Raw genomic sequence first — 24,977 nt, 5'->3', positions numbered from 1 at the left:
AAAAGAGTCGTTCGTCAATGTAAAAAGTTACAGTACCTTTTGAATAGTTCTATGATTCTTTTCTACCTTCTCTTTCAGAGTTATAATTTCATCTTCTGTAAACAAAAGGAAAGAGAGGCCAACCATGAAATTACAAGCTTACGGCCCTGTATTCAAGCTCCCTGCTTCAGGGCAGGCTGCACACTGCTGGCAGGCATGGCGGACGCAAGTCCTAGCAGGACTGTGACCTTCACAACTGCCCTTGACATTCACAGCCTTCTTCCTGCTGCTCAGAAGGCTGGTCAGATAGGGATTAAGAACTAAGTTCAAGATCCAAGTGTGGCTGAGGGCTGAAAGCTTTTGATCGATACTAGCAATGGACATTTTTGCTGTTAGTCACAGCCAATGCAAAGTGCTTTAGCAGGTGGCACTTTATGACTCAGAACTACCAAAGCCTGAAAAAGTGGTATCACACCACATTAGAAGGGAAACGAAACTACACTGATACGGTATATTTTATAGTCAATGGATACTGTAATCTATCTGATTTCATCAATATTTTGCTGTTAAGTGTTTTTGTTTTGTTAATTGCTTCTTCATTGCTTTTCATCCCTGCAAGTAAGGGGAACATCATGTAAGTAACAGAAATATAAAGATAACAGTAGGTGAAAAAAATACTTTAAAACACATGATTTAAGTGGAACTTTTACCAACGCTTATGGTATGTAAAAAAGGGGAGTATGAGGCATGCACACGACAATTTGTACTTTAATTTGTCCAAAATTGAAGATAATTCCATAGTAAATAGTGCCATATTTTCCTGAAGGGCCAACTCTGTTCCTCCACAAAGCATACCCCAATCTGCGTGCTTAAGTACTTAAAGGTTATAAATTTTAGATAATCAATCAAGCATGTGAAACAGGAATCAGCAAAAGTTTCTATCCTTTATAATATTTCTAAGTGAAATAGAGCACTGCTTTGTACATTTTTCAAAGGTCAGTGCTCAACTTGGGTCAGGGGGGAGTGGAAAAACACCTTGATTTAGAATGGCATGAGACTATAACCACAAAGAAACCATCTTTCCCAAGCAAGGAATGCCATCTTCAATGAAAACCAAAGATGGCTATCAAGCCAGTCTTGTACATGTAAATAACCAAGCAAACGGATGTTCGGTGAAGATGACTGCTGCCACGGACTACATGACGTGTCCGATGCGTAGGTTTTTCTCAAAAACGATTGTAAAAGGTTACCTAATGCTGAATTTTCCTTTAGGTTGAGTCGGATCGCTTCTTCGAGCTCTGCAATGATCTGCAGCATTCTCTCATTTGCCACTTTGTACTCCAGATTTTCCCTCTCTAGCATCGTCTCTCTGGCAAAAGCGTCCTGAAAGATGGGGAGATCCGCGTCTCTAAGCAGAGAGCCAAGCATTTAAATATGCAACACAAGACAATAGAGATGCAGAAGAGCTATCATATAATTTTCTGAATTCTATTACACACTTATAATATGAATAGTAAAAAGGAAGGAGATTAAATAGAGCTCGCTGGAGAAAGGCTGCAGTACAGTCTGTACAAAGACCACAGCACATGGGGACATTTTATTGACAGGAATAATGCATATCATACTGTTTGTGTGCCCTCATCATTCAGGTCAATTCATTATGGAGGCTGCGCCCGGGGAGGCAGCTGGGGCCTCTCCACCCACACTTCCCCCTGTGTGTGTCTGAAGCGCTGTCCGCCTGTAACTAGGCAGGCTGTGGGGACCGGGACGGGCAGCGCCAGGGGGTGGCAAAGTGCGCAGCTAAGGAGGGGGGCTTGTTGCCTTTGTGGCATTTCCCAGTGTCGGCGCTGCCAGTGTCATGAAGAGCACATCACATGTCAAAGCGGTGACGTGTTCAGGCTGGGAGCCGCATGGAGCCCATCAGGCGCGCGGATATCCACACAGTTGGTTTTCGGCTGGGTAGAGGAGCCACCCAGAGGCAATTCATATTCTGAACATTAACGTGGCTTTGCATGCCTGTCACACTGGGGACTGTGCAGGCGTTTAATGCTATTGAAGACTTCGGTTTAAATCTCTATGCAAACAGCGATTACCTTGTAAGAAGGTTTCAGGATAACTTACAACAAAGGACTTTAAAGTTATAGTTTTAGTAAAGCAAACTCATTTACATTTTTATTATGTGCGTCTTTTGTTTAAATCTTGCCATGTCCATTATGGGAGAGGCTTTTTCTTACGCAATAGAAGCTTATTGGGACAGCTACTCTTCCTTTCTTCTTCTTCTTCTTGTCTGTTTCAAAGCTATTGAAAAACATCTGAATATACTCTCGCTTATGGCTGTCTGGATTTTACTGCCACACATTTTTTTTTTTTTTAATTAAGATGTAATGGACGGGGAAGCTGGTGCAGAGCTTTTTACTTCCTGATGGGAAAATATTAAACGATCACACGATCTCAAAATATTAAGGAGCATGCTAAAAAGTCATTATATTATTATGTTAAAAGAAATAGAAGGTTCTATATGCCTTGCTTCAGAATTCATATAGTTAACAGAAGTGCTTTCGAACTTTGAAGTAATCTTCAGATTATAATGTATTCTTCTCGCAGCAATGTCACGATTGCCAATACACAAAAATAAGATCCCTCAAAAACAGAATCTTCCCTCCCAATATATTGGGTTCCTTTCAGAATTGTATTTTTATTTAAATTTAGAGAGATCCAAAAGCAAATTATTAAAATGTTTTACTCTGTGGTCATAATGGCTCAGAAGGAGAATGAGTGGCTACAATTTCTGCAGTACATTTAATAAAGCCAGTACCTTCAACAGGAAGCTGCCTACTAATGAAGTTAGTCACATCAGAGTTAATTTTTAAAATGACGCTAAGTTTTGCACTAAACCTATACAATTCCTCGTGATTTTGACCCACCACTTAATTTACATTATTTGAGCCCAACTCATTCTTAATTGATGAGAACTGACAAATCTAATAGTTAATAAACAGCACTGTTGGAATAAAGGAAGAACCCCAGTCATTAATTTCTAGTCCCACACAGTTCAATGTGAAACCATCACAGAATGCACTTATAGACTAAAAAGGGATTTTTAAACAAACGAACAAACAAACAAATAAACAAGCAATATTTGTCTCCAAAGGCTTAAGCATACATTTCCTAACTAGCATAATAAGAACATCCTATGACAGGAGCCCTCATTATCATAAACTAAACAAGACCTATTTGAATTAATCACAAGAAGCATAAAATGTGTAAATGGTGGCAGCTAATTCCTCGGTGCGTTTTCTAAAACTCTCCTATAAAAGCAGGAAACAAGGAAAACACATTCAACTGGACAGTTTTCCTCTTCATATCCATCTACACAGACCCCATCCTTGTGAGGTTAATCTTTAGCTCTGTCCCCACCATCTGTCAGCTGCAGGAACTGCACGTAATTAACTATTCAGACTCCCCCAGCAATGAGGACACTCATTAGCAAAATGAACAAAGGGATAGTTCTGGGCTGCCACGGTCATCTGTTACACTCTGAGTGGCAGGTTTTGTGGTGGTGTTCCTTCTACCATCTGCCCAACACCACTAGTTTTTGGCTTATTTAAACCAAGAGACTTCTCTAAAATAAACTGCGTTAATAAACCGAGGTTAAAAGGGAGGGAGATCATTAAAAGGTGGTTAACTGCATGTAGCTATTTAAAGCGACATTGTAGCTGCAGAGAGATCGTGTGGGATCCACGACCGTTCTGGAATTTTGAATTTCTAAGGGAACCTGCCGAAGTTTTCCTATCACGTTGGGAAAACGAGGACTTCTGGCGGTGGCTTCGGCGCCATTCACCAGACGGGCACGATCTCTGTTCCCTGGTTTCGGAATCCTAAACAGGTCCCAAAAGAATCATTTAGGAATGCTTGGTGTACTGTAGAGCCTTGTTACTCAAAGTGTGGTCCACAGCCCCGGCCTCACCCAGGAGCGTATGGGAAACACAACCTCTCAGGCCCCAGCCCAGACCCACTGGCAGAACCCTTGTCTTCACCGCAGCCGCGGGGGATCCACAGGCACAATAAAGGGCGAGGAGCTCTGTGCAGAGCCCGCATGTGCCTCTCAGCAGTCTCCCTTCTGCCTTATTGGTATCGCAATTCCGCAGGCTCCCTGGCTCTTGGACATCTCAATTTGCTGCTGGGGCGTGCAGTAGGCTTCTGATGCGTGCCCACGCTGCCTGACAGTCGTGGAGAGGAGCAGGTGCTCTCCCAGTGAGTGACAGCCAGGCAAGTGGCGCACTGGGGCGGTGCAGCCCTGCAGAGCCGCCACTCTTGACGGACAGCTCTGTTTCAGAGCTGTCAGCAACAAGCAGTTACGTTCCCTTCTGGGGGGTGGGGCGGGGAGGAGGGTGATGGTTGCCCAGGTCATTTATGGGAGGGTAAGGGGGAAAAAATGAAGTCTTTTCAAAACGGACAACTCCGATCGCTATTAAAATGCATGGGCACGTGTGCCGGCAGAGACGTGCACCCGGGCGCATGCGCTCTGACAGGCCAGCCTCGGGGAGCGAGCCTCCAGGGGACCGATCACCGCACAGCACCGCAACCTGAGAGCCGCAGACAGGTGGGTACGTCACGATGGTTTCCTACAGAACTGCACTGGAAACGACGCTCAGTCCTTGAGTGACAGTGCTCGGGAGGGATATTCGACATCAAGCCTGGAGAGCTATATATATAGCTCTATAGCTTGAAGAGCTCCCTTTCCTGATTTCCATTTTGTTATAAATCTGATTTCAGCTCTGTCTATTAAAGTTTCCCTTTGCGATCACATTCTCATCAGATTTTTCTCAAAAACCGTTCTAGAGAGAGAGATTGTGACTACCTATTAACTGTAAAGCTATTCATGTAATTGGGACTGTCAGTAAGAATGAACTAGAGGGTTTCCCTACTGCTTATTGAGCTTGCTTATTTCAAGTGATTTCAAGTTCTCTCCACCGCAACTTTGAAGTTCTCCAATTCGTTCTCGGAATTGGATTTCCAAATCTAATAGATGCTTGGTGGGTCAAGCTTTTTTTTTTTTAACCACCAGAGGGAGCAGTTGTATAAGATGAAAATTCAAATTAAAAAAGATCTCTTCCAGAACCTCCATGGCGTGTAGTTTTAGGAAATCTTAGAGGATTAAAAAAAAAAAAAAAAAAAAAAAAAAGTATCCTCCATAAGTTTACTTTGTATAACTCATGATCTGTTTTGCGGCCTTCATGTCCACGTTCCTGAAATGCACACCAGTCCCAGACCGCTCTACCTTGCCCTTAATCAAGGAGGGAGACTGGCACCACACATTTTATTGGGGTCCCCGGGAGCTGGGAGAAATGTGTACTCCTATTTAATCAGGAGTATCTCAACTCCCTCAGATCTTAGGGTTTACAGAAATTGTGATGTGGTCTCCCTGGGGACAAATTATAGTGGAATGACCAGGGTGTTCAGGATGCCCTCTTGAGCCAGGGAACACCCTACTGATACTAGAGCAGCATGGACGCCCCCCCCCCCCACCTCCTTGTCCTCGCAAAGCCACTACCCATCTTCATCCTCAGAGAGAGGATGTCAGAGAGAACAATGGCCAGGTTGAGGATACTTAGAGATATAAGCATTACAAGACGGACCTCATGGGTTAGTGTCGCGACCTCAGTTGGGCTGAACAGGTCCTGAGGTTTGAGGTCTGTTCAGAGCATTTCATGGAATGTAAACTAGATGGTCACAGGACTTGTGTTATTTCCTCATAATGATAACTAGGATTTACATACTCAGCTTTCCTCAAAGCCCTCAAAGTAATTCACATTCAGTACAACAGGTATCCTTCTCACAACTATCTCTTTTAGCTAGGCGGGTACCTGCACACTTCACAAATGGGAAATAAATGGACCAACATCACCCTTCCCATCTGGGCTGGATATCTTTGACCAAGACAGGATTAACAGCCAAAAACTATTATAGCTGTTTTAGTCCTTTCTATTAAATTATTGTCTCCAAAACATAAGGCTGGATTTAGACCCAGGAAAAGGTTAAAGTAAGTGCAAAAACTGGAAATGCCTCTTCCATAGCAATCAGAACATGTAAAAAGAATTAATATTTAATTTTATTAGATCTATGCTATTGACACAATATTATATTACTTAGGAGATACTCAGGGTTTTCTTTTTTTAAGAATATAAACAATTCTAATAGGTTATACAAAGTAAACACTTCTTCACCAATTAGTAAACAAAATCCTTCAGGTTGAGACAAGTGCAATTCCTTATCTCTTCTAAACTTGGAGTTGTAAGTAAGATTACTAGCGTGAGATTTAGGTAAACTATGGATTGTTTTTAAAGGGACGGGCAACGTGTACGTGTTTTTTCCTAGTGTTGACATTTGGATGTATAATTCTTCAGACTTTTCTGTGCATATCTATGCATGTGTCAATATTTATATGGATATGTATATACCTGTAATAATATATGCATACATTATAATAATATTAGAGTCTATTTTATATATACCTACCAACTAGTTAATTTGGAAAATCACAACCTTGACATCTTACTGTAGAGCATAGAACTCCACATCCTTTTGTGGGCGTCAGGTCAGCTGGGACCTGGTTCCCGTGTGATCCTCACCATGTACTAGCTGTGTGCCTGGGAAGAGTCACTTAATCACTCCATCTCTGCTTCCTTCTCCGTAAACTGAGCCAGGAGACGAGAAGAGGTACCACTGATGAGGCATGTGGTGCCTACCAGTTGGCTTTCAAAAGACTGTTATTCTTCTGGCCTCTCTTCTAGCCTCTCTGACCCAATCAGCTTCTTGCTCTTAGAATCTAATAATAAAGACTCTTCTGTGGTTCTAAACTGTGGCTGGGCCACAGCCAGTGGCTCAAAGCTGACTTGAGATGAAAATAAATTCACCTTCAGCATCCACACTTTCCAGAGCCCTTAAAATTCTCCTCCTTGACAGGAGTTAAGCCTCTCCTTGCCCTCTCCTTCCATTTCTGTTCCCACTAGTCCTTTTGTCCAAGTAGTAACCCACCTTCCGGCTTCCTCTGAAGCAGGAGATTTAGGGGAAAACCTTTCAAGAATGTTCCTTGAAGGTCCTCCTGTTCTATGGTGCTTCCTGTAAGCCTCTGACATGGAGAGATCACTAAACAGCAAAACGGGGCTGGAGTCTTCAAAATTAAAACAAAAGTCTATGTGCTCTTCTAGAGTAGGACAATTTCTACAGTGGGAAATAGGTTATTTTATTTCTATTATAAATAAAAATTGAGAACAATTATATGGCTCCTATTAATGATGATGGGTTTTCTAGACTATGTCTTGAGGAGAAAAGGGTTGGAGTGGCTGATGTTGTGGAGACATACCCAAGATAGACCACTTGTATTTCCTTTACTCTTGACCCAAGCTTTTGGAAAGTTATAACTTTATGTATATATATATTAAAGTAAATTATTCATTGCTTTGAAACTTACAAATTTTTGAAGTCTAGACTCTTCGTATTGGTCTAGTTCTTCTCTTAATTCCTTAATAACTTCTTCTCTTTCCTTCAGTTTTTTTAACAAAACACTCATTTTGATACTAGTTGATTCATGCACAAAGGCCTCTTCTTCCACCTCAAAGAATTGCTGGGGGGGAAAGCAGGATTAAAAATCAGACACTAAGCAAGCACCATCAGAAACTAGTTCATGTTTTATTTAAGCAACAGTCTTGTAAGTTATTTGATTTTTGTAACTTGCACACAATTTTCAGGAAATAACTATATTTATATTGAATGATAAGCTAAAGTGCCACAGAATATAGCACATTATGCTCCTATAAAACACAAAGCACAATGGGGTCCTCTAACTGCATGGGCCACGCAAGTAATCACAGTAAACCTTAATTGTAAATTTACAGCATGGTTGTGAATGTCCTACTTGGCTCTTGCCCTAGAAAGGAAGATAACAAAAATTTGAATATGTAAAAACAGAAGTAAGCTTCAACGTGCAACTAATTCCCCCAGTGGTTTAATATGGAGATGTAGAGACAAGTACCATATCTTTCCTTTCTTCCACAGAAAAGTTTTGCAGACCATTAATCTAGACAGACTAGGCTTCATTTGAAAACTTAGGAAACTGAGACCAAAGCAGAGGAAGATGCATTAAAATAGAATTTTTTTCCCCATGTAAAGTTTGTGGATAATGAACCACTACGTGTAAGAAAGTAATCTTCAGGGTCTATATGCATAGCCATTCCAAAATAATGTAATTCTAACATATCATTCAGTTCTCTCCGCATGGAAAATAAAGTTATTTTTTTCTTAAAAGAAATTGAATAAACTGCTTTTTGATAACACTGATCAAATAGAAATTAAATGAAAAAAATACTCTCTCAAATTGGTTTTAAATGAATTTGTATATTAGTTGATACTGTATATCACGTTTGGCATTGTCTCTATTTTAATTCATTTCACATTTAATTAATTTGGCTCACTCTGTTAAGCGTCTGACTTGATTTCTACTCAGGTCATAATCTCAGGGTGGTGAGATCGAGTCCCACATCGGGCTCTGTACGGGGCACAGAGCCTGCCTGGCATTCCTTCTCCCTCTTCCTCTGCCCCTCCCCTACTCACCCTCTCTCTCTCTCTCTTTTAAAGAAAGATTTAATTCATTTTACCTTATATCATGAGCATGCCCCAAGCCATTAACATTTTACATAAGTGTAATTACTGATAGTTATACCACATTCTGCTCTATAGAAATGCCATTATTTATATAATTATAATTATATATGTGTGTGTGTGTGTGTGTGTGTGTGTGTGTGTATATATATATATTTTTTTTAAGTTCTTCACCATACCATGTCTTTATACCTACACCTCTGTCCACATTTCTGATCTTTTTCCTTGGCATAGGTCCTTAGAAGTAGAATTCCTGGCCAGAGCATGCAAATGTTTTAATGGTCTTGATTCACTTTACAAATTTATTTTCAAAAAGATTGTATGGTTTATATTCCACCTTGAGGATGAGGGTGTTTGTTTTACTACATTCCCTGAATCATTGTATATTTTCAGAGTCTTACTATGACAATATATGAACACAGTATTTTATTTTTGTTTAATGAGCATGTTTCGCAGCCTTTTTAAATTTATTTTTTATTTTTAAAAAAATTTATTTACTTATTTGAGACAGAAAAAGCAAGAGACAGAGCATGAGCAGAGGGGGAGGGGAAGGGGCAGAGGGAGAGGGAGAAGCAGACTCCCTGCTAAAGCAGGGAGCCAGAAGATGGGCTCCATCCCAGGACCCTGGGATCATGACCTGAGCCCAAGACAGATGCTTCACCAACGGAGCCAGCCAGGCACCCCTGAATCAAAACATTTTGATCACCATTCAAAGTGATTTTTTTCATATATTATTTATGCTATATGTTTTGAAAATACTTAATTCTAATTATATGCCCTTTTACTGAGAACTCAAAATAGTTTTAGAACTTCCATTGATCTCTTTAGTAGTTTTACAGATTAGTTTTCCTATTTCCATTTGCTCGTATAGAAGTGCTTCCCCGTTTGCACTAAGTGCTCTGTAGAACGAGGTTACAGCACCAGACAGGGAAGAAAGGCTTCCAAAATGAACGCTGTTACTCCCTTACTTCCAGCATATAAAACTCTCATTTTCAACCCTGAAGTGTAAAAATCATGTTGTCCATTTTGAACTGTTTTGAGAATTACAGCATGATTCTGTTTTTAAGTGTTCACTGCTAATGTATTTGAGCACATGCACATACAAGGAACACAGTAAACCTAGTCACATCTGCTAATACACCTAATATTCTATTTCAGAGTTAGAGTTACGAACTAAAATTGTTCCCTAATATATGATGAGCACTGGTCAGCTGAGGAGAGTACGAGACTAATGAAGATCTGAGAGTCAAGTTAGGAGCAGAACACTGACAGGGCCAACGTCACACTACTGTAAAAATCAGCATATGAATCTGCAGTACAGTGGGAAAGAGTGAAAGTAAAACAATCCACATGACAGTTCCAGCTTTTTAAATGGAGTGATGTCAAAGAACAGGGTTAACCATGTAGAGCAGGATGGCCTGTGTCGGCAAACCAGCTCTCACTTAGCCCTGGGCCTCAGTCTTACTATCTGTAAAATGGGATTAATAGAAGTACCTAAAGGGCTCTGAGAATTAAATAAGACAATGCACCTAAACCATTTTGTATCTACAATACAGCCAGCTCCCTGTGTTAGCCTCTAGCATTTGACTTCTGTTCCATCTTGTCATTCAAACTCAGATGCCACTGGCCCTGGGAAGCCTTAGCACCCCACCTGCCCACCTGCCCTCCACTGTTGTGGTCTTTCTGTATCTTGTCAACACTCCTCTTGGGTCACTTCATCTATTATTTGCTTATTCACTAATTTTTTATGTTCTGAAGATTATGGATTTTACATTTTTTTAAGGATTTTATTTATTTATTTGGCAGAGAGATCACAAGGAGGCAGAGAGGCAGGCAGAGAGAGAGGAGGAAGCAGGCTCCCTGCTCAGTGGAAAGCCCGAGGCGGGGCTCAATCCCAGGACTCTGGGATCATGACCTGAGCCGAAGAAGGCAGAGGCTTAACCCACTGAGCCACCCAGACGCCCCGGATTTTACTTTTAAAGACTTATTTATTCATTTATTTTTTAAGAGAGAGAGTGGGAGGGGGAGGGGCAGAGAGAGAGGGAGGGAGAGAATCTCAAGCCAGCTCCTCACTGGGCAGAGCCTCACACGGGATTCAATCTCAGACCCTGGGATCATGACCTGAGCTGAAACCAAGAGTCAGACGTTTAACCAACTAAGCCACCCAGGCGCCCCTATTTTACTTTTAAGAGTTACCAAAATAAAGATGCTTCTGACAAGCTGGCCAAGTCCTCCCCACTGTAACATGAGCGAGCCTGCCTTTAGGGAGGGCTCGGTCCCTCTGGACTTCAGGGCAGGGAGGGTCATGCCGTTCCTTGGAAGAACAAGAAGTTTTACTTCTGACATTTCATAAAATAACTGTAAGACCCAAACACATTGGATTCATGTCTCTTCACCTCCAGGAATGTTTCTGATGTTCGACCAATGTTTATTGAATGAGCTGGACTCACGAGGGGATGAAGCGGAAAGCCCTTGTGTTTTTCTTCACCACCCCTCAAATCTGGTCTCCCGTCTCGTGTTTCTTACCTCTTACAAGAACCCTCAGGAAAATGCCACAGCTTTTTTTTTTTTTTAAACTCTTAAATAGCAACAACAAAACTGGATAAAGGAAAGAAAGATAGGAAGAAAGCAAAAGCCATAAATGAAAGACTGAATAAGTGAATGAATAAAATGCCCCATATTTCAGCCCAGCCTCCTCTTACCCATCAAGATTCCCGTCCTCTCCAGCTGTGGCCTCCCTTGGACATGGCGTCCTGTGATGGAGGAGAGCAACTGAAACTGGCTTTCCTTCCAAGGACCCAGAAATTTGACCAAACACCAGTCCACATGTTGCTGTGGAAGTATTTTTTTTTTCCCCTTTGGTGAGATTATTAAAATCGATAGACCGAGTAAAGCAGATCACCCTCCATAACATTGATGGGCCTCATCCCATCACTTGAAGGTGTTTGGAGAAAGACTGAGGTCCGGGAGCGAGAGGGAATTTTGTCAGCAGACTGGTTCGGATTTGAGCTGCAACATCAACGCTTCCCGGGATCTCTGGTCTGCTGGTCTACCTTGCAGAGAGCCAACGCCTTGAAATCAGGGATGAAATCATCCCTCCCTCTGTCTTTTCCTCTCTCCTACTCTCTATACACACTAGTTCTGTTTCTCTGGAGAATCCTGACTAATATAATATCTACATCTAAATACCATAAACTCATACTGACACCTCGAGTTCCAACCCAACACCATGACATTCATTACAGCCTCTCATGTCTCCATAGCATCACCCCCCCCCCACCCCCCGCAGCAGGGAAGCTGGTTCCCACAAGGCTTGACACGCTGATGTGTCTGGTCAGCCCTCCCACCATGGAACCCATTTCCTGACCACATTGTGCCACCTAGAGCTGCCTCTGATGCAGGCAAAGGCATCAGGCAGAAGCACATCTCTGGTCCCTTCATTCACAATAGCAAGAAAACTTTATTTTGGATTTTAATTCCTTTGGTCCCGCAAGAAGAATTAATATTTGTATTTTAATTTTTCCTTCAGTATTTAAAAGTCAGGAGGAGTTGGTATTCAAACTTCTGGCATAACCATTGGCTTTGTAGTATTAGAATAATTTTATGATGCCATTTGTTCCCGCAGGCAAAACCTCTTGATCAACAATATTGAACAACACAGCTGGATATAATCTGGGGTGAGAAACAGACCTTGTTGTTCAAGGCAAATCATGCACTCCTCTAACTGGATGCCAATTCTCCCAAGGCACCAGCATCAGGATCCCCAGAGAAGGGCTGGGTAGTGGGAGGGCTGCATCATAAAGGTGGGAGCAGAGTTTTCTTCTCCCCAGGGCTCAGATACACAGCTAACGGATCATGTGCTAAATGATGAAGTTCAATGTATTTAAAAAAAAAAAAAAAAAGGAGGAAAGAAAAATCCAGGAAATCTTGTTTCTTTCCATGTGAAGTGACACTGTCCACTGAGTTCTGACCCTGGAAGAGGAAACTTGGTCACATTTGGGGCATCCCCTTAACCCGCCCCCCCCGACCCTTTCTCTTTGGGGCCAACACTGCAGGAATGCGTGCTCTGTCCAGGCAGGAAGAGACCCGCCCAGCCCAGTGCTGACCTCTGATGGAGTCAAGTCTGCCAAGCCCTGAGAGTTAGCGCTAGGCAGGCAGCTTTCTCAGGAAAGCAGATGATCTCCATCTGCCGGCGCCCTGACTTTCTTTTTCAACTTGTCCACAACCTGGGTGGGGAAGAGTGGTATTACTTATCACGCATCATAAACACTGCAATAATATTTATCTTTCAAGGTGGCAAATCCATGCATGTCATGAAAACTGCTGAGAATTCTGCAATGCTTCCTGGATGTCTTCCACATCAAGTACTGATTCCTCAGGCTCACTTCCTGCATCACCTCTCACCACCCTCTCCAGTCCCCTGTCCTCCGGCCTTACCAGACTACCTGCAGCTCCCCACTGCCTTACCCCTGAATGCCTCTGTTCTGTGAAATGGGCCCATCTCTGGCTCCTCTCATCCCTCCCTCCCTCCCCGCAACTTGCCAAAAAGTCACGATCCTTCAAGGCTTAGCTCAGGAATCACCTCATCCTGAAAAGCTCTCTTAACTACTCCCGAACCCCCCAGAAGACTTGGGCACCCATCGGGGCAAACCTCAATTATGGATCATAATTGCTGAATTTTCTTTCCTCTTTCTTCTTTTTCTTTTTCTTTTCTTTTTTCTCTTTTCTTTCCCTTCCTTCCTTCCTTCCTTTTCTTTCCTCCTCCCTTTCTTCCTCTCTCTTTCTTGTCCCCTCTCTCTCCCCCTCCTTCCAAAGATTTTATTTATTTATTTCAGAGGGAGAAATAGCTAGGGATAGAGAGAGCGCAAGCAGGGGGACGGGGGGAGAGGGAGAGGAGCAGGGAGCCTAATGCCGGACTCAATCCCAGGACGCTGGGATCCAGACCTGAGCCCAACGCAGGTGCTTTAGAAGGCAGACGTTTCAGCGGCTCAGCCACCCTAGCGCCCTTTTTCTTTCTTTCTAATCTCTGTGGCCACTAGATTCTGAACAACTTGAGTGCCAGGACTGCTTTTGTCTCTGCTACAAAATCAGACAATGCATAGATGACTCAGCAGCTGAGTGCAACAACAGTTCAAGTCCATGACATCATGCATTCCCATGTTCTAGGACCTTCCACTAAGAACCATACTCTATCTCCAGTACCATGGCATAAATCAAGTTCTTTAGCACCTTTCTTGGTTATGTTCAGGTCCTCTATTCAGAGAACGTTCATTGACTATCCATGATGCGTCAGACTCTCTGCTAGGACCACAGTACAAAGCTTAGTCTCTGGTCCACAGAAACAAAGACTCTAGAGTACAGAACAATCCACAAGTGGGTAATTGTGATATAATTCAGTGTGTTGATTCTCCCAGAGAGAAAGAGCATTCCAGTGAGAAGGAACATTCTGGGAAAATTCCAGGGAGGTGACTAATAACATGAGGCATGCAGAGGGAGGCAGGTGATAGCAAGTATTTCAGGATTGCTGGAGGGTAAATTTTTCATCAAGAAGTGGAAGGAGATAAGAGTGGAGAAATGCAAGGGCCTTTCTGGGCCCTGCTAAAGGCTTAGACATCATCCTACAGTTCTGGAGAAGGTGCTGAAAGGTTTCCAAAGGGGGCAGGATGTGAAGGGATTTATGTTTTTGAAGAACCAGTCACTTGACCGGGGAGACACAGAAGTACAGAGACCAGATGGGAAGCAAGCTGATGGTCTGACCTAGTTCTTTCTGTAAAAGAACATAAAAAGGGATGGACTTAGGAAGTAAAAAAGCGGCAGAATTTGATGACTCGCTGAAAACTAGGTTGTATTTTGTATCTATGCCTTGTCACAAACACACAGCTTTACCACAAACTTACTGACTTAAAACACACATGCATTCTCTTAGTTTCTGTGAGGCAGGAATCCAGGAACGGCTTGGATGGGTGCCCTGCTGCCATCCAAGTGTCCTTTGGGTCTTGGTGGAGGCTTGACTGGGAAAGGATTTTGCTTTCACGTTCACTCAGGTGGTTGGAAGGATTCACATCCTTGCGCCTGGAGGACCGACGGCTTTAGTTTCCCGCTGTCAGCCAGGGGCTGCCCGTTGGAGGCTGCCTGCCATTCTTTACCTCCAAATGTTGGGGCTCCCCAATATGACCTCTTGCTTCCGCAAGCCATCAAAGGAGAGAGAGAGACTCAGCAAGACGGGAGCTACGCTCTTAAAAGATAGAATCATCCGGGCACCTTGGCTGTAAGCTGTGGTTAGAGGCAAGGCCCACATCCCACCCACTCTCCAGGAGGTGAGGAGGGTGATGACACAGGTGTGAACCCCAGAGGCCGGACTATGGCGTCCAGCACAAGGAGTGACCGACCACTAGCTTCCCAGACCAGCTGGACTGTGCCACCGACACCTGAGACCGGGAGACTCAGGGGTGCGTGTTGGGGGTGAGGGGGGAAGATACGTTGTAAGCTTTGTGTCTTGGTTGAGTCTGCAGGACTTATTTTGTAACTCATGTAACTCATAAACTTATTTTGTAACACTTCATGTTAGTTTTTTTCCCATTTCACCAGGCAGTTTTCTCTCCCACCCTCTCCTCAGCACAAAGCCTCCTTCAGGCCATTGACCGTCCTCCTGGGAAGGCTTTCCTCCCGGTCTGAGGAGATGCACCCTGCCCTGGGCACAGGCCCATCTTCGTTTCCTAAGTCAGAGTCCAGAGAATTTAATCCCCTCCAAATACTAAAATGTTGGTATTTCATTGCACAATACTGTTAGTAGGACTTTTAAAAAATCTGAAATGAGGGGTGCCTGGGTGGCTCAGTGTGTTAAGCCTCTGCCTTCGGCTCAGGTCAGTATCTCCAGGTTCTGGGATCGAGCCCCACCTTGGGCTCTCTGCACAGCAGGGAGCCTGCTTCCTCCTCTCTCTCTGCCTGCCTCTTTGCCTACTTGTGACCTCTGTCGGCCAAATAAATAAATAAAATCTTCAAAAAAAAAAATCTGAAATGAAAATCACTTAACCACCAGACAGTATTTGCTGCATTAAAATTTGGGACCTAAAATTAGTGCCCTCATTAGATAATGGTTCTTCTACACATCTCCCACCTTCAAGAGCCGTTAAGAACATGCCAGTCGACAAAGCAAGGCTTCTATTGCGAGAATAAATGCTTTCCCAGTTTAAAGACTTTTAAAAACAATGTTAACATTTTATCATTTTAGCAAATGCATATTTAACAGCCTTGAAATGGGTTTGGGTAATTCTGCATCAAATCTTCATCTATATTTGACTAAGTAAAGAAGACAAACCAGAGATGCTTTTGTTGGAACAAACACTTGCTATCCATAAAGGTTTGCGGTCCTGCAAAACAGACAACGCACTGTTTGCAATGATCTCTTCACAGTCAGCAAAGAAGAGATGTGATTATGTGATGGGGAAGTTAACTTAACAACAGTTTTCCATTCATCCAGTTAAAGACAATCAGACAATCTACCTGGGAAGGTAGAAAACTTGACACAGAAATTGTCTCTGGCTTAAATGATGAAATAATTGACGCTTTTTTTTTTTTTTTAAACATCATGTTTTGTTTTGTTTTGTTTTTAAAGATGGATTACATATTCTATCTTTTGTAGTATAGCTTATATTTTGAGCTACACATATTCTATCCGCTAGTAGTTTATTTTAAAGGTTTTATTTATTTATTTGAGAAAGAGCGAGTGAGCATGAGAGAGAGAGAGAGAGAGAGGGAGAATAGGAGCAGGGGGAGAGGCAGAAGGAGAGGGAGAAGCAGACTCCTTGGTGAGCAAGGAGACAGAAGTGGGGCTCAATCTCAGAACCCTGAGATCATGACCTGAGCTGAAGGCAGACATTCAACTGACTGAGCCACCCAGGTGCCTCTATGTTAGAACTATGTTTTTAATGTTGACATTTTATGCATTTTTTTGTTGTTGTTTTTCTTCAGGTTCATAACATGTGTATCTGAAATGTAGCATATATTTGAAATGTCTATGAGTGGCAGGGGCGGGGGAGTGGAGGAAGATGGTTAAAGGGCAGAAACTTCCAGCCGTAGGATAAATAAGTGCTGGGGATGTAATGTACAATGTGAGGACTGTAGTTAACACCACCATACAGTATATGCAGACGTTGCTAATAGATCCTAAAAGTTCTCATCACAGGGGAGAAAAAAGTTTATAACTACATGAGGAGATGTATGTTAACGAACTTAATTGTGGTAATTGATTTGAAATATACATAGGTCACACCTTAAACTCATGGAGAGCTGCAGGTCAATTACATCTCTGTAGAACTAGAAGACCTGTGATTTCTAAAATACCTTAAAATAAATACTAAAATAAATAAGTTAATTAAGTAAAATGGCATCCTTTGTATTTTATGGAAAACAAATACAAAAAAAATGTGGAACCTGAGGTCTGCTTCAGGCCACCATGGCCGGACACGAGACTGAGGGGCACTAACTTCCTTTTGTGTTCTCACAGCTTTGACTTTTCTCACAGTCACCAGGGAAACACTCCTGGTGGTTCTCATTACATGTTTATCCTGCCTGTTATGAGGGGGCTAGGAAACCTCAGAACATTTTAAGACAGCGAGCAGAACGCTGAGGAGTCTGGAGCTTTCTTCCTGTGAGGGCCCATTAAGAAGTTGGGGGCTTAGCCTGAGTGGAGAAGGCATGGATGTCAGTGTTTTCTCCAACCATGTGAGGACACGTGGAAGAGGAGTGTTCACTGCATTCACCTTTCCTTCAGAATGCCAGTGATAGCTGAACTGAGAAGGAAGTCACTGAAATAAAAGCTTAGAGATAAAAGTTTGCATTTTTCTGTAATCCACCGGAATTAAACTCATCTTTTTTGTCTTTCCAGAGAAATCAAATAAATCATGACGCAGCACAGGGAACACTCTGCCCAGTGCCCAGCCCACAGCAGATTATTCAATACGTGATAACGGCTTTCATTATCATTAATTTTAAGCCTAGAGAAAATGGGGACTTCCCCAAGCATCTTCACCTATGTTTCTGTAACTAATGCCCATGGGCCCAGGCTATGTTAGGTTCCAGCAGAGCCCATCTATACAGAATGTGGCTCTCTCTACAGCCCTGGGTCCTTTTCTCGACATAAACATCTCTCCATACCTCCCCCTCTCCTCCAACCCATCCCAGAAAACAGAAACCCCAACCCATCACAGAAAACAACACTCATTAAGAAGGTAATGACTTCATTCCTTAGCCCTCTGTTGGTAAAGGAAACAGTGGTGCTTTGATTTGAGGAAATGAAATTCTAATTATTATATTCCCAGGACTCTGAGGGTGTGAATGTGCCCAATGCTTTTGAACGTTTCTCCTCCCCTACTGTGTCACCCACAGAGCATCTTCTGCTTAAAGAACCCTGCGAGAACACACCAGCATTGATTCTGTTTCTGTACATACTTAGAGGGCCTGCTGGGCACAGTTCTGGGTTTCACGAATTTCTCCATGTGTAAGAAAATCCTCAATGTCTCATGGAGATGGAAAAGAATAGAGCTTCATAGTCTCTAAAATTCTCTTTAAAAGACCTGGGAGACCATCATCTGAAAAGGCATCAGAGTTCATGCAGTGAGGCCCAGGAAGTGAGCACATGCCAAACGGGAAAGCAAAATTAAACGATCTTCTGTGCCAAAGAGTCTGAACTGAGAGTCGCCTCCACTGGGCTCTCAGTCTTCATGTGAACTTCACCTTGATGCTTTTTTGCAAAGAAGTCTTTTTTAGTCTGATTCAGACTCTTCAGCTTCAGAAAGTCCACAGGACTCTCCTCTTTGCCGGGAGCTATGTCCATCACATGGAGTATGAAGCTCGTTATTGGCTTCCTTGACGCATTCGTACCAAAAGACTCTGTCCCCAACCCATTTCTCTTCTTACAGTTTGCACTAATTCTTCCACTTGATGAGGCAAAGAAACAACTAGCCCTTCCCTACTCAGGGAAGAGGAACAGGCTCTATCCCACGCAGGCCTCTGTGAGGGGATCTGATTAACCCAGGCAACACCACACTAGGGTCAGAGAGGAACCCAGCCTTAGGACTTAGTTCACCTGTTTCATTCATTCTAGCCTGATTTTTCTTATGTTAATCTCTGGAGTCTTGATCCCCATTTGGCTTGTGTACACCTAACATCTAACATCCAGTCCCTCTGGCTTTATTAACCCTTTACTGACCTACTTTTCTATATACTTTTAGCCTTCCCCACAAGCATATATTCTATATTTATTTGCTCACCCTATGCACTAAGACTGTAGGCAATTACATTCCTACCAACAGCCCATCTCAAAAGACTAATTAGTCTTACTCTCCTTCTATCCATCTGCTCCAAATTATTCCAAACAAAAAGCCATTATTATACTTAATTATGAGTTACCGATGGATTTCTATCAAATTCAGTAATGACAAAAGAATGATCACTATCTTATTATCTAATATCATTCTTCAATGTCTGTCTAGTGTCAAAGACAGATAGAGACACCACTGAGAAATTAAGACATGAGTATTGCCATTTTCCATGAGTAGATATTTGTGCTTAGAGGATACAAATGAATCAACTAAGAACTATTAAAATGTCTGATCAAAGTTGAACTTAAGACTTGAAATCATAAAACTGTTAGAAGAAAATATAGGCGGTAAGTTCCCTGACATTGGTCTTGGTGATGATGTTTTGGATTAACACCGAAAGCAAAGGCAAAATTAAACAAATGAGAGTACAACAAACTAAAAAGCTTTTGAATAGCAAAGAAAACCATCAAATGAAATGAAAAGACAACATACTGAATGAGAAAATATTTGCAAATCATATATCTAATAAGGGATTGATAATATATATATATATATATATATATATATATATATATATATATAACTCATATAACTCAATAACAAAAAAACCTATTAAAAAATGGACAGAGGGGGCACCTGGGTGGCTCAGTGGGTTAAGCCGCTGCCTTCGGCTCAGGTCATGATCTCAGGGTCCTGGGGTCGAGTCCCGCATCGGGCTCTCTGCTCAGCAGGGAGCCTGCTTCCCCTCTCTCTCTCTGTCTGCCTCTCCGTCTACTTGTGATTTCTCTCTATCAAATAAATAAAATCTTAAAAAAAAAAAAATGGACAGAGGATCTCAATAGAAATTATTCTAAAGAAGACATACAAATGGCCAACAGGTACATGAAACATCATTAATCCTCAGGGAAATGTAAATCAAACCCCAAATATCAGCACACACCAGTTAGAATGGGTGGTATCAAAAAGCTAAGAAATAACAAGTGTTGGTGAGGATGTGGAGGAAACGAAACACTTGTGCCCTGTTGGTGGGAATGCAAACTGGTGCAGACACTGTGGAAAACAGTATGGAGCCTCCTCAAAAAATTAAAATTAGAACTATAGTATGATTCAGCAATTCCGCTTCTGAGTATTTATGTGAAAGAAACAAAATAATTCATTCAAAAAGATATCTGCACCCTAATATTCATTATAACATTATATATAATAGCCAAGACATAGAAATAATTTAAGTGTCCATTGATACATGAATGGATAAAAAAAATGTGAGCTATATATATATAACAAATACCATTATATAACATATAAATATATATTTATATTACATATAATAAGTACTATATAATATATGTTACATATATATCATATATAACATGATATATATGTTATATATATTTTATATATGTTTCATATATATAAAACAAAATACTATTCAAACATGAAAAAGAATAAAATCTTGCCATTTGCAAAAACATGGATGGACTTTGAGGGCATTATGGTTAAGTGAAATAAGTCAGGGAAAAAGAAATACCATGAGTTCACTTACATGTAGAATCTTAAAAAGGAAGGAGGGGAGCCTGGCTGGCTTAGTTGGTAAAGCATGTGACTCTCAATCCTGGGGTTGTGGGCTCGAGCCCCACATTGGGTGTGGAGATTAATTAAAAATAAAATCTTTAAAAAAGAAAGGCAAAGAGGGGCACGTGGGTGGCTCAGTCATTAAGCGTCTGCCTTCAGCTCAGGTCATGATCCCAGGCTCCTAGAATGGAGTCCCGCATCACATCATCACATCCCATCAGGCTCTGTGCTTGGGGCGGGGGGTGGGGGGGTTTCTTCTTCCTCTGCCTGCCACTCCCCCCGGCTTGTGCCCTCTCACTCTCTTCCCATCTCTGACAAATAAATAAGTAAAATCTTAAAAACAAAGAAAGAAAGGCTAAGAAAACTGAACTCGTAGATACAGAGAATGGGTTGGTGGTTGCCAGAGACAAGGTGTAGGGAATGGGTGAAATAGGCGAAGAGGGTCAAAAGGTACAAACTTCCAGTTACAAAATAAATTAAGTCTTGAGGAAGTAAGGTACAGCACGGGGACTATAGTACCCAGTACTCTATTGTGTATTTGAAAGTTGCTAAGAGAAAAATGTCTTATAAGTTCCCACAACAAGAAAGAAGTTGTAACCATGTGGTGACAGATGTTAACTAGACTTACTGAGGTGAACATTTCACAATACACACAAATATTAAATCATGTTGCACACCTGAAACTAATATAATGTTATGCTGAGTATACTTCAATTAAAAAGAGAGAGGAGAGAGAGAGAGAGAGAGAGAGATCTGATGATCCCACATTTGGAAATCTATCAACAAAGTGGTTGGATACAATATTTACGGAAATCAATGGTCTCACATCAAAACATTTTGGTGTGAAGAAATCAATCACAGAACAGCACAGATTGTACTCCCATTTCTTTGAAATGTTCAGAATAGGTACATCTGTAGGGACAGAAAGTAGACGAGCGGTTGCCAGGGGTTTGGGGGGGGTGGGTAAAAGGGGAAGGGAAGAATTGGAAGGGCCTGCTAATGGGTACAAGCTTTCTGTCGGAGGTAATGAAAAGGTTTTAAAATTAGATTATGGTGATGGCTGCACAACTCTGTAAATATACTATAAACCAGTTAACTGTATGCTTTAAATGAGTGAATTTTATGCAATATAAATTATACCTTTAAAGCTGGCACCTGGCTGGCTCAGCAGAATAAGCCACTCTTGATCTCAGGGTCATGAGTTTGAGCCCCATGTTAGGTGTAGATATCATTTAAATAAGTAAATAACTTAAAAAAGAATCAAAGGATTCCATGTATACCAAAATACTCTTGAAATATGATAAAAAAGATTCCATATTCTAAGGACATAAAATATAATACTTAGGAATGACTTAGTTATATGAAAAAGAAATATAACCCACATAAGTAAAATTATGAAACTTCATTGAGATATATAAAATAAGATATAAGTGAATCAAGAGGTATTCTAGAATAGGAAGGTGGAATATTATAAATATACAAATTTCTTTCAAAATTTATGAATAATTTTCCAATCCATTCAATTTTAATAAAAATGCCAAAGGGGGCATTTTTGAGGCGAGAGTAAACAAAATTCTAAAGTGTACCTGGAAGAATAAAAAAGGAATGGAAAAACTGCTTGTTGATTCAAAAACTAGTGACAATCTCCTTGACTTTTTCAAGGATTTTATAAGCTCCTAAATCCCTTTATTGAATCTATCTGGGGCCGCCTGGGAGGCTCAGCCGTTAAGTGTCTGCCTTCGGGTGGGGTCATGATCCCAGGGTCCTGGGATCCAGCCCCGCATCATTGGGATTCTTGCTCGGCAGGAAGCCTGCTTCTCCCTCTCCCACTTCCCCTGCTTGTGTTTTTCTTTCTCACTGTTCGCTGTGTCTCTCTGTCAAATAAATAAAATCTTAAAAAAAAAAAAAAATCCCTATGTGTTTGAAATACCTAGAGAAATTTGTTTTCTCACCTGAGTCTGAGATCCCACATTTCCCAAACCAAACACAGCTAAATAAGATGTAAGTTTTAGAAAAATCTTTTCTTTTGTCTCAAATGAAGTACGATAATATCATTCAAGAGATTGTTTCAAAAGTTAAAGAGATTTAAAACGTGTTCCATAGCTGAAAAGGGACTTGGTACCTGTATCCTCAATTGGCCTCCAGAGGGCAGCAGAGTCATTTATCCTTAACCAAAGCTACCTCTCAAAGCAAGCGTTTCTTTGGTTATTGTGGTTTGTTTTTTTGTTTTGTTTTGTTTTGTTTTGTTTTCAACATTTTTTTGTGTTTTTTCTCAGGACGGAGCCCCAGCCAATGTGGCCAGGATGAGGCAGGCTCTCTGAGGTTATGATCAAAGCAATGACAACAACCAAAGGGAAGATTCAAATAATCACTTTTATACCATTAAAGCAATTCTTTTATTATATAAACCAACTACAATTAACACACTGATGCCTAAGTATATTTAACCAGAATATGTTTATGAAAAACTGATGACTAGAATGCATTTAATCATTTCAGGGCTTTCTACTTTTAGAAATACAAGAAGTATATATAAAGAGTGATAGTCACTTATTCTGCCACACTTTTTAAAGGTTTATTTATTTATGTTTAGTAATCTCTGTGCTCAATGAGGGGCTGGAACTCATGACCCCAAGATCAAGAGTTGCATACTCTTCCAACTGATCCAGCCAGGTACCCCATTCTGCCATATTTTTTGAGCATTTGATACACACTAGATGTATCTCAGTGTCCCAGAAATTGTTGGAAACACAAAAGATTAGGAAAGCATGTTAAAAAAAAAAATCATGGGATTCTGCCTTAATCTTCCACTACAAACAACAAAAACTCTGGAATAAGGTAGGTGAAATGCATCTTACAAGCTGACAGAGAAAGGCGTACTTGGGCTCAAACCAAGTGAATGCAGAAATGCAGAGAGCTATGCAGTACACTGAAACTGGCCCCCAGGGCACTGCCAACCCAGGTACATGTGAACTTGGGTTTACATCTTTTTGTCCCACACAGAGAAGAGACATCCCCTCCAACCTCCTCAAAGTGGTAATTCTAATTCTAAATAATAGGAGGCCTCCTCATTAAGGTTGAGACACCAAAGGGCCACTCCTTCAGTGTAAGAACAAACCAGAACTACCTTGAACTGTGCACCCCTCCCCAACCCCACTCCGAGTGAAACTGCCTTCTGTCTGCAAAGTTGGCTCTGACTACAGAGAAGAGAAAAGCATTTCTTCTGACTTTTATGAGCACAAGATGAAAGATGTCCTACACAGCTTCTGACCCAAAGTCATACATCTGGGTGGTCTAAACTGCTTCAAGCTAAAGTCAGATTAAAGTGGTCACAGATCCAGGAATCCCACAGAAGCAAACACAAATCTTTACAGAAACTGACTTCTGTTCTAGGCCTCAAGGAATTCCCATAGAAATATGAGCTCACAGTCAAAAATCATAAAACCCTTAAGTCTCTCACATGACTGACAGCCAGCACTTCCCAGACACTCAAAGATGGAAATGGTGAAACACAGAATATAAATCAAGTATAGTTAAATATATTTATAGAAATAACAGGACTAAAATTATGAGCAACGAGCAAGAGCCATAAACAATAACCAATAACCGAGCATAGAATGTCAAATAGAATTTCTAGTCACAAAAAATACTACAAGTAGTATTAAAAAACTCAATGAAATGGATAAAATAGTAATAAAAAGTGGGTTTAAAAATATGGGATTATATTTTTTATATGAGAACAATGAGGGGAAAAAGGCTGGAGAATGAGTTAATGCCGAATGATTCTTCAGTCCTGCACTATGTCTCTGTTGAAGACTCGAATGACTGCGTTCAGAGAGTTGTGGGCTGGTGAGCAGGACCAGAGAGCTAGAGAAGTGGGAAGGGGGCTGCACCTGGAGAGGTCATGGAAGCTTCCAGCCCCTGCCCTGTACCTTGTGTTAGCCTCTGAAGGGGAGCAGAATTTTCCACCCCAAAATACGTCTCTTCGGCATAAGGATTATTTTAGGCTGATTTCTTTTAAAGAACAGCAGATACTGAAGAAGCTTTGAAAACTGAGAACTTACTCTTCTGCCAAAGATTTGTCAGAGACAAGAGACTGTTTGATACACAAGACACAGAGGAGACTCCAATGGGGAAAATCTTCATTTGTAAGGGCGTCCCCTTCCTGTACCAGAAAGAGGATGACTAAACCTTGAGAAATGAGAAATGCTTATCAATGGACAAGGCAAGGATTTCAATCTGCATAACAGTTATAACTTTGTTTACTGGGTTTTGCCTGGTGAGTTCCCGTAACTGGCTCCTCCCCACCCAACATCTTCTTTTGTCTTTAGCTGGAGATGGTATTTAAGGGGGTGGCTTGGGCCAGTTTTTGGAGTTAGTGTTCCTGAGTCCTTCCCGTGTGTATGGTAGGTGTGCATATTATTAAATTTGTTTGTTTGTTTT

The 24,977-nt window shown here is 41.4% G+C and overlaps 1 protein-coding gene across 1 annotated transcript in view; it reads right to left on the bottom strand.

Annotated features, from left to right (window-relative positions):
• The window catches only part of C8H10orf67 (chromosome 8 C10orf67 homolog), a 143,130-nt gene that overhangs the window by 81,687 nt on the left and 36,466 nt on the right, over window positions 1–24,977 (bottom strand). Inside the window, exons 5-7 of the mRNA XM_059183932.1 lie at window positions 7,454–7,606; window positions 1,230–1,362; window positions 37–95 (exon numbers count right to left, since the gene is read on the bottom strand). Coding sequence (XP_059039915.1) covers window positions 37–95; window positions 1,230–1,362; window positions 7,454–7,606 — 345 coding nt within the window. The remainder of the gene's footprint in view (window positions 1–36; window positions 96–1,229; window positions 1,363–7,453; window positions 7,607–24,977) is intronic.

This window comes from Mustela lutreola, chromosome 8, assembly GCF_030435805.1.
Source record: "Mustela lutreola isolate mMusLut2 chromosome 8, mMusLut2.pri, whole genome shotgun sequence".
NCBI classification, from domain to species: domain Eukaryota; kingdom Metazoa; phylum Chordata; class Mammalia; order Carnivora; family Mustelidae; genus Mustela; species Mustela lutreola.
This window is presented reverse-complemented; position numbering and strand designations above follow the sequence as displayed.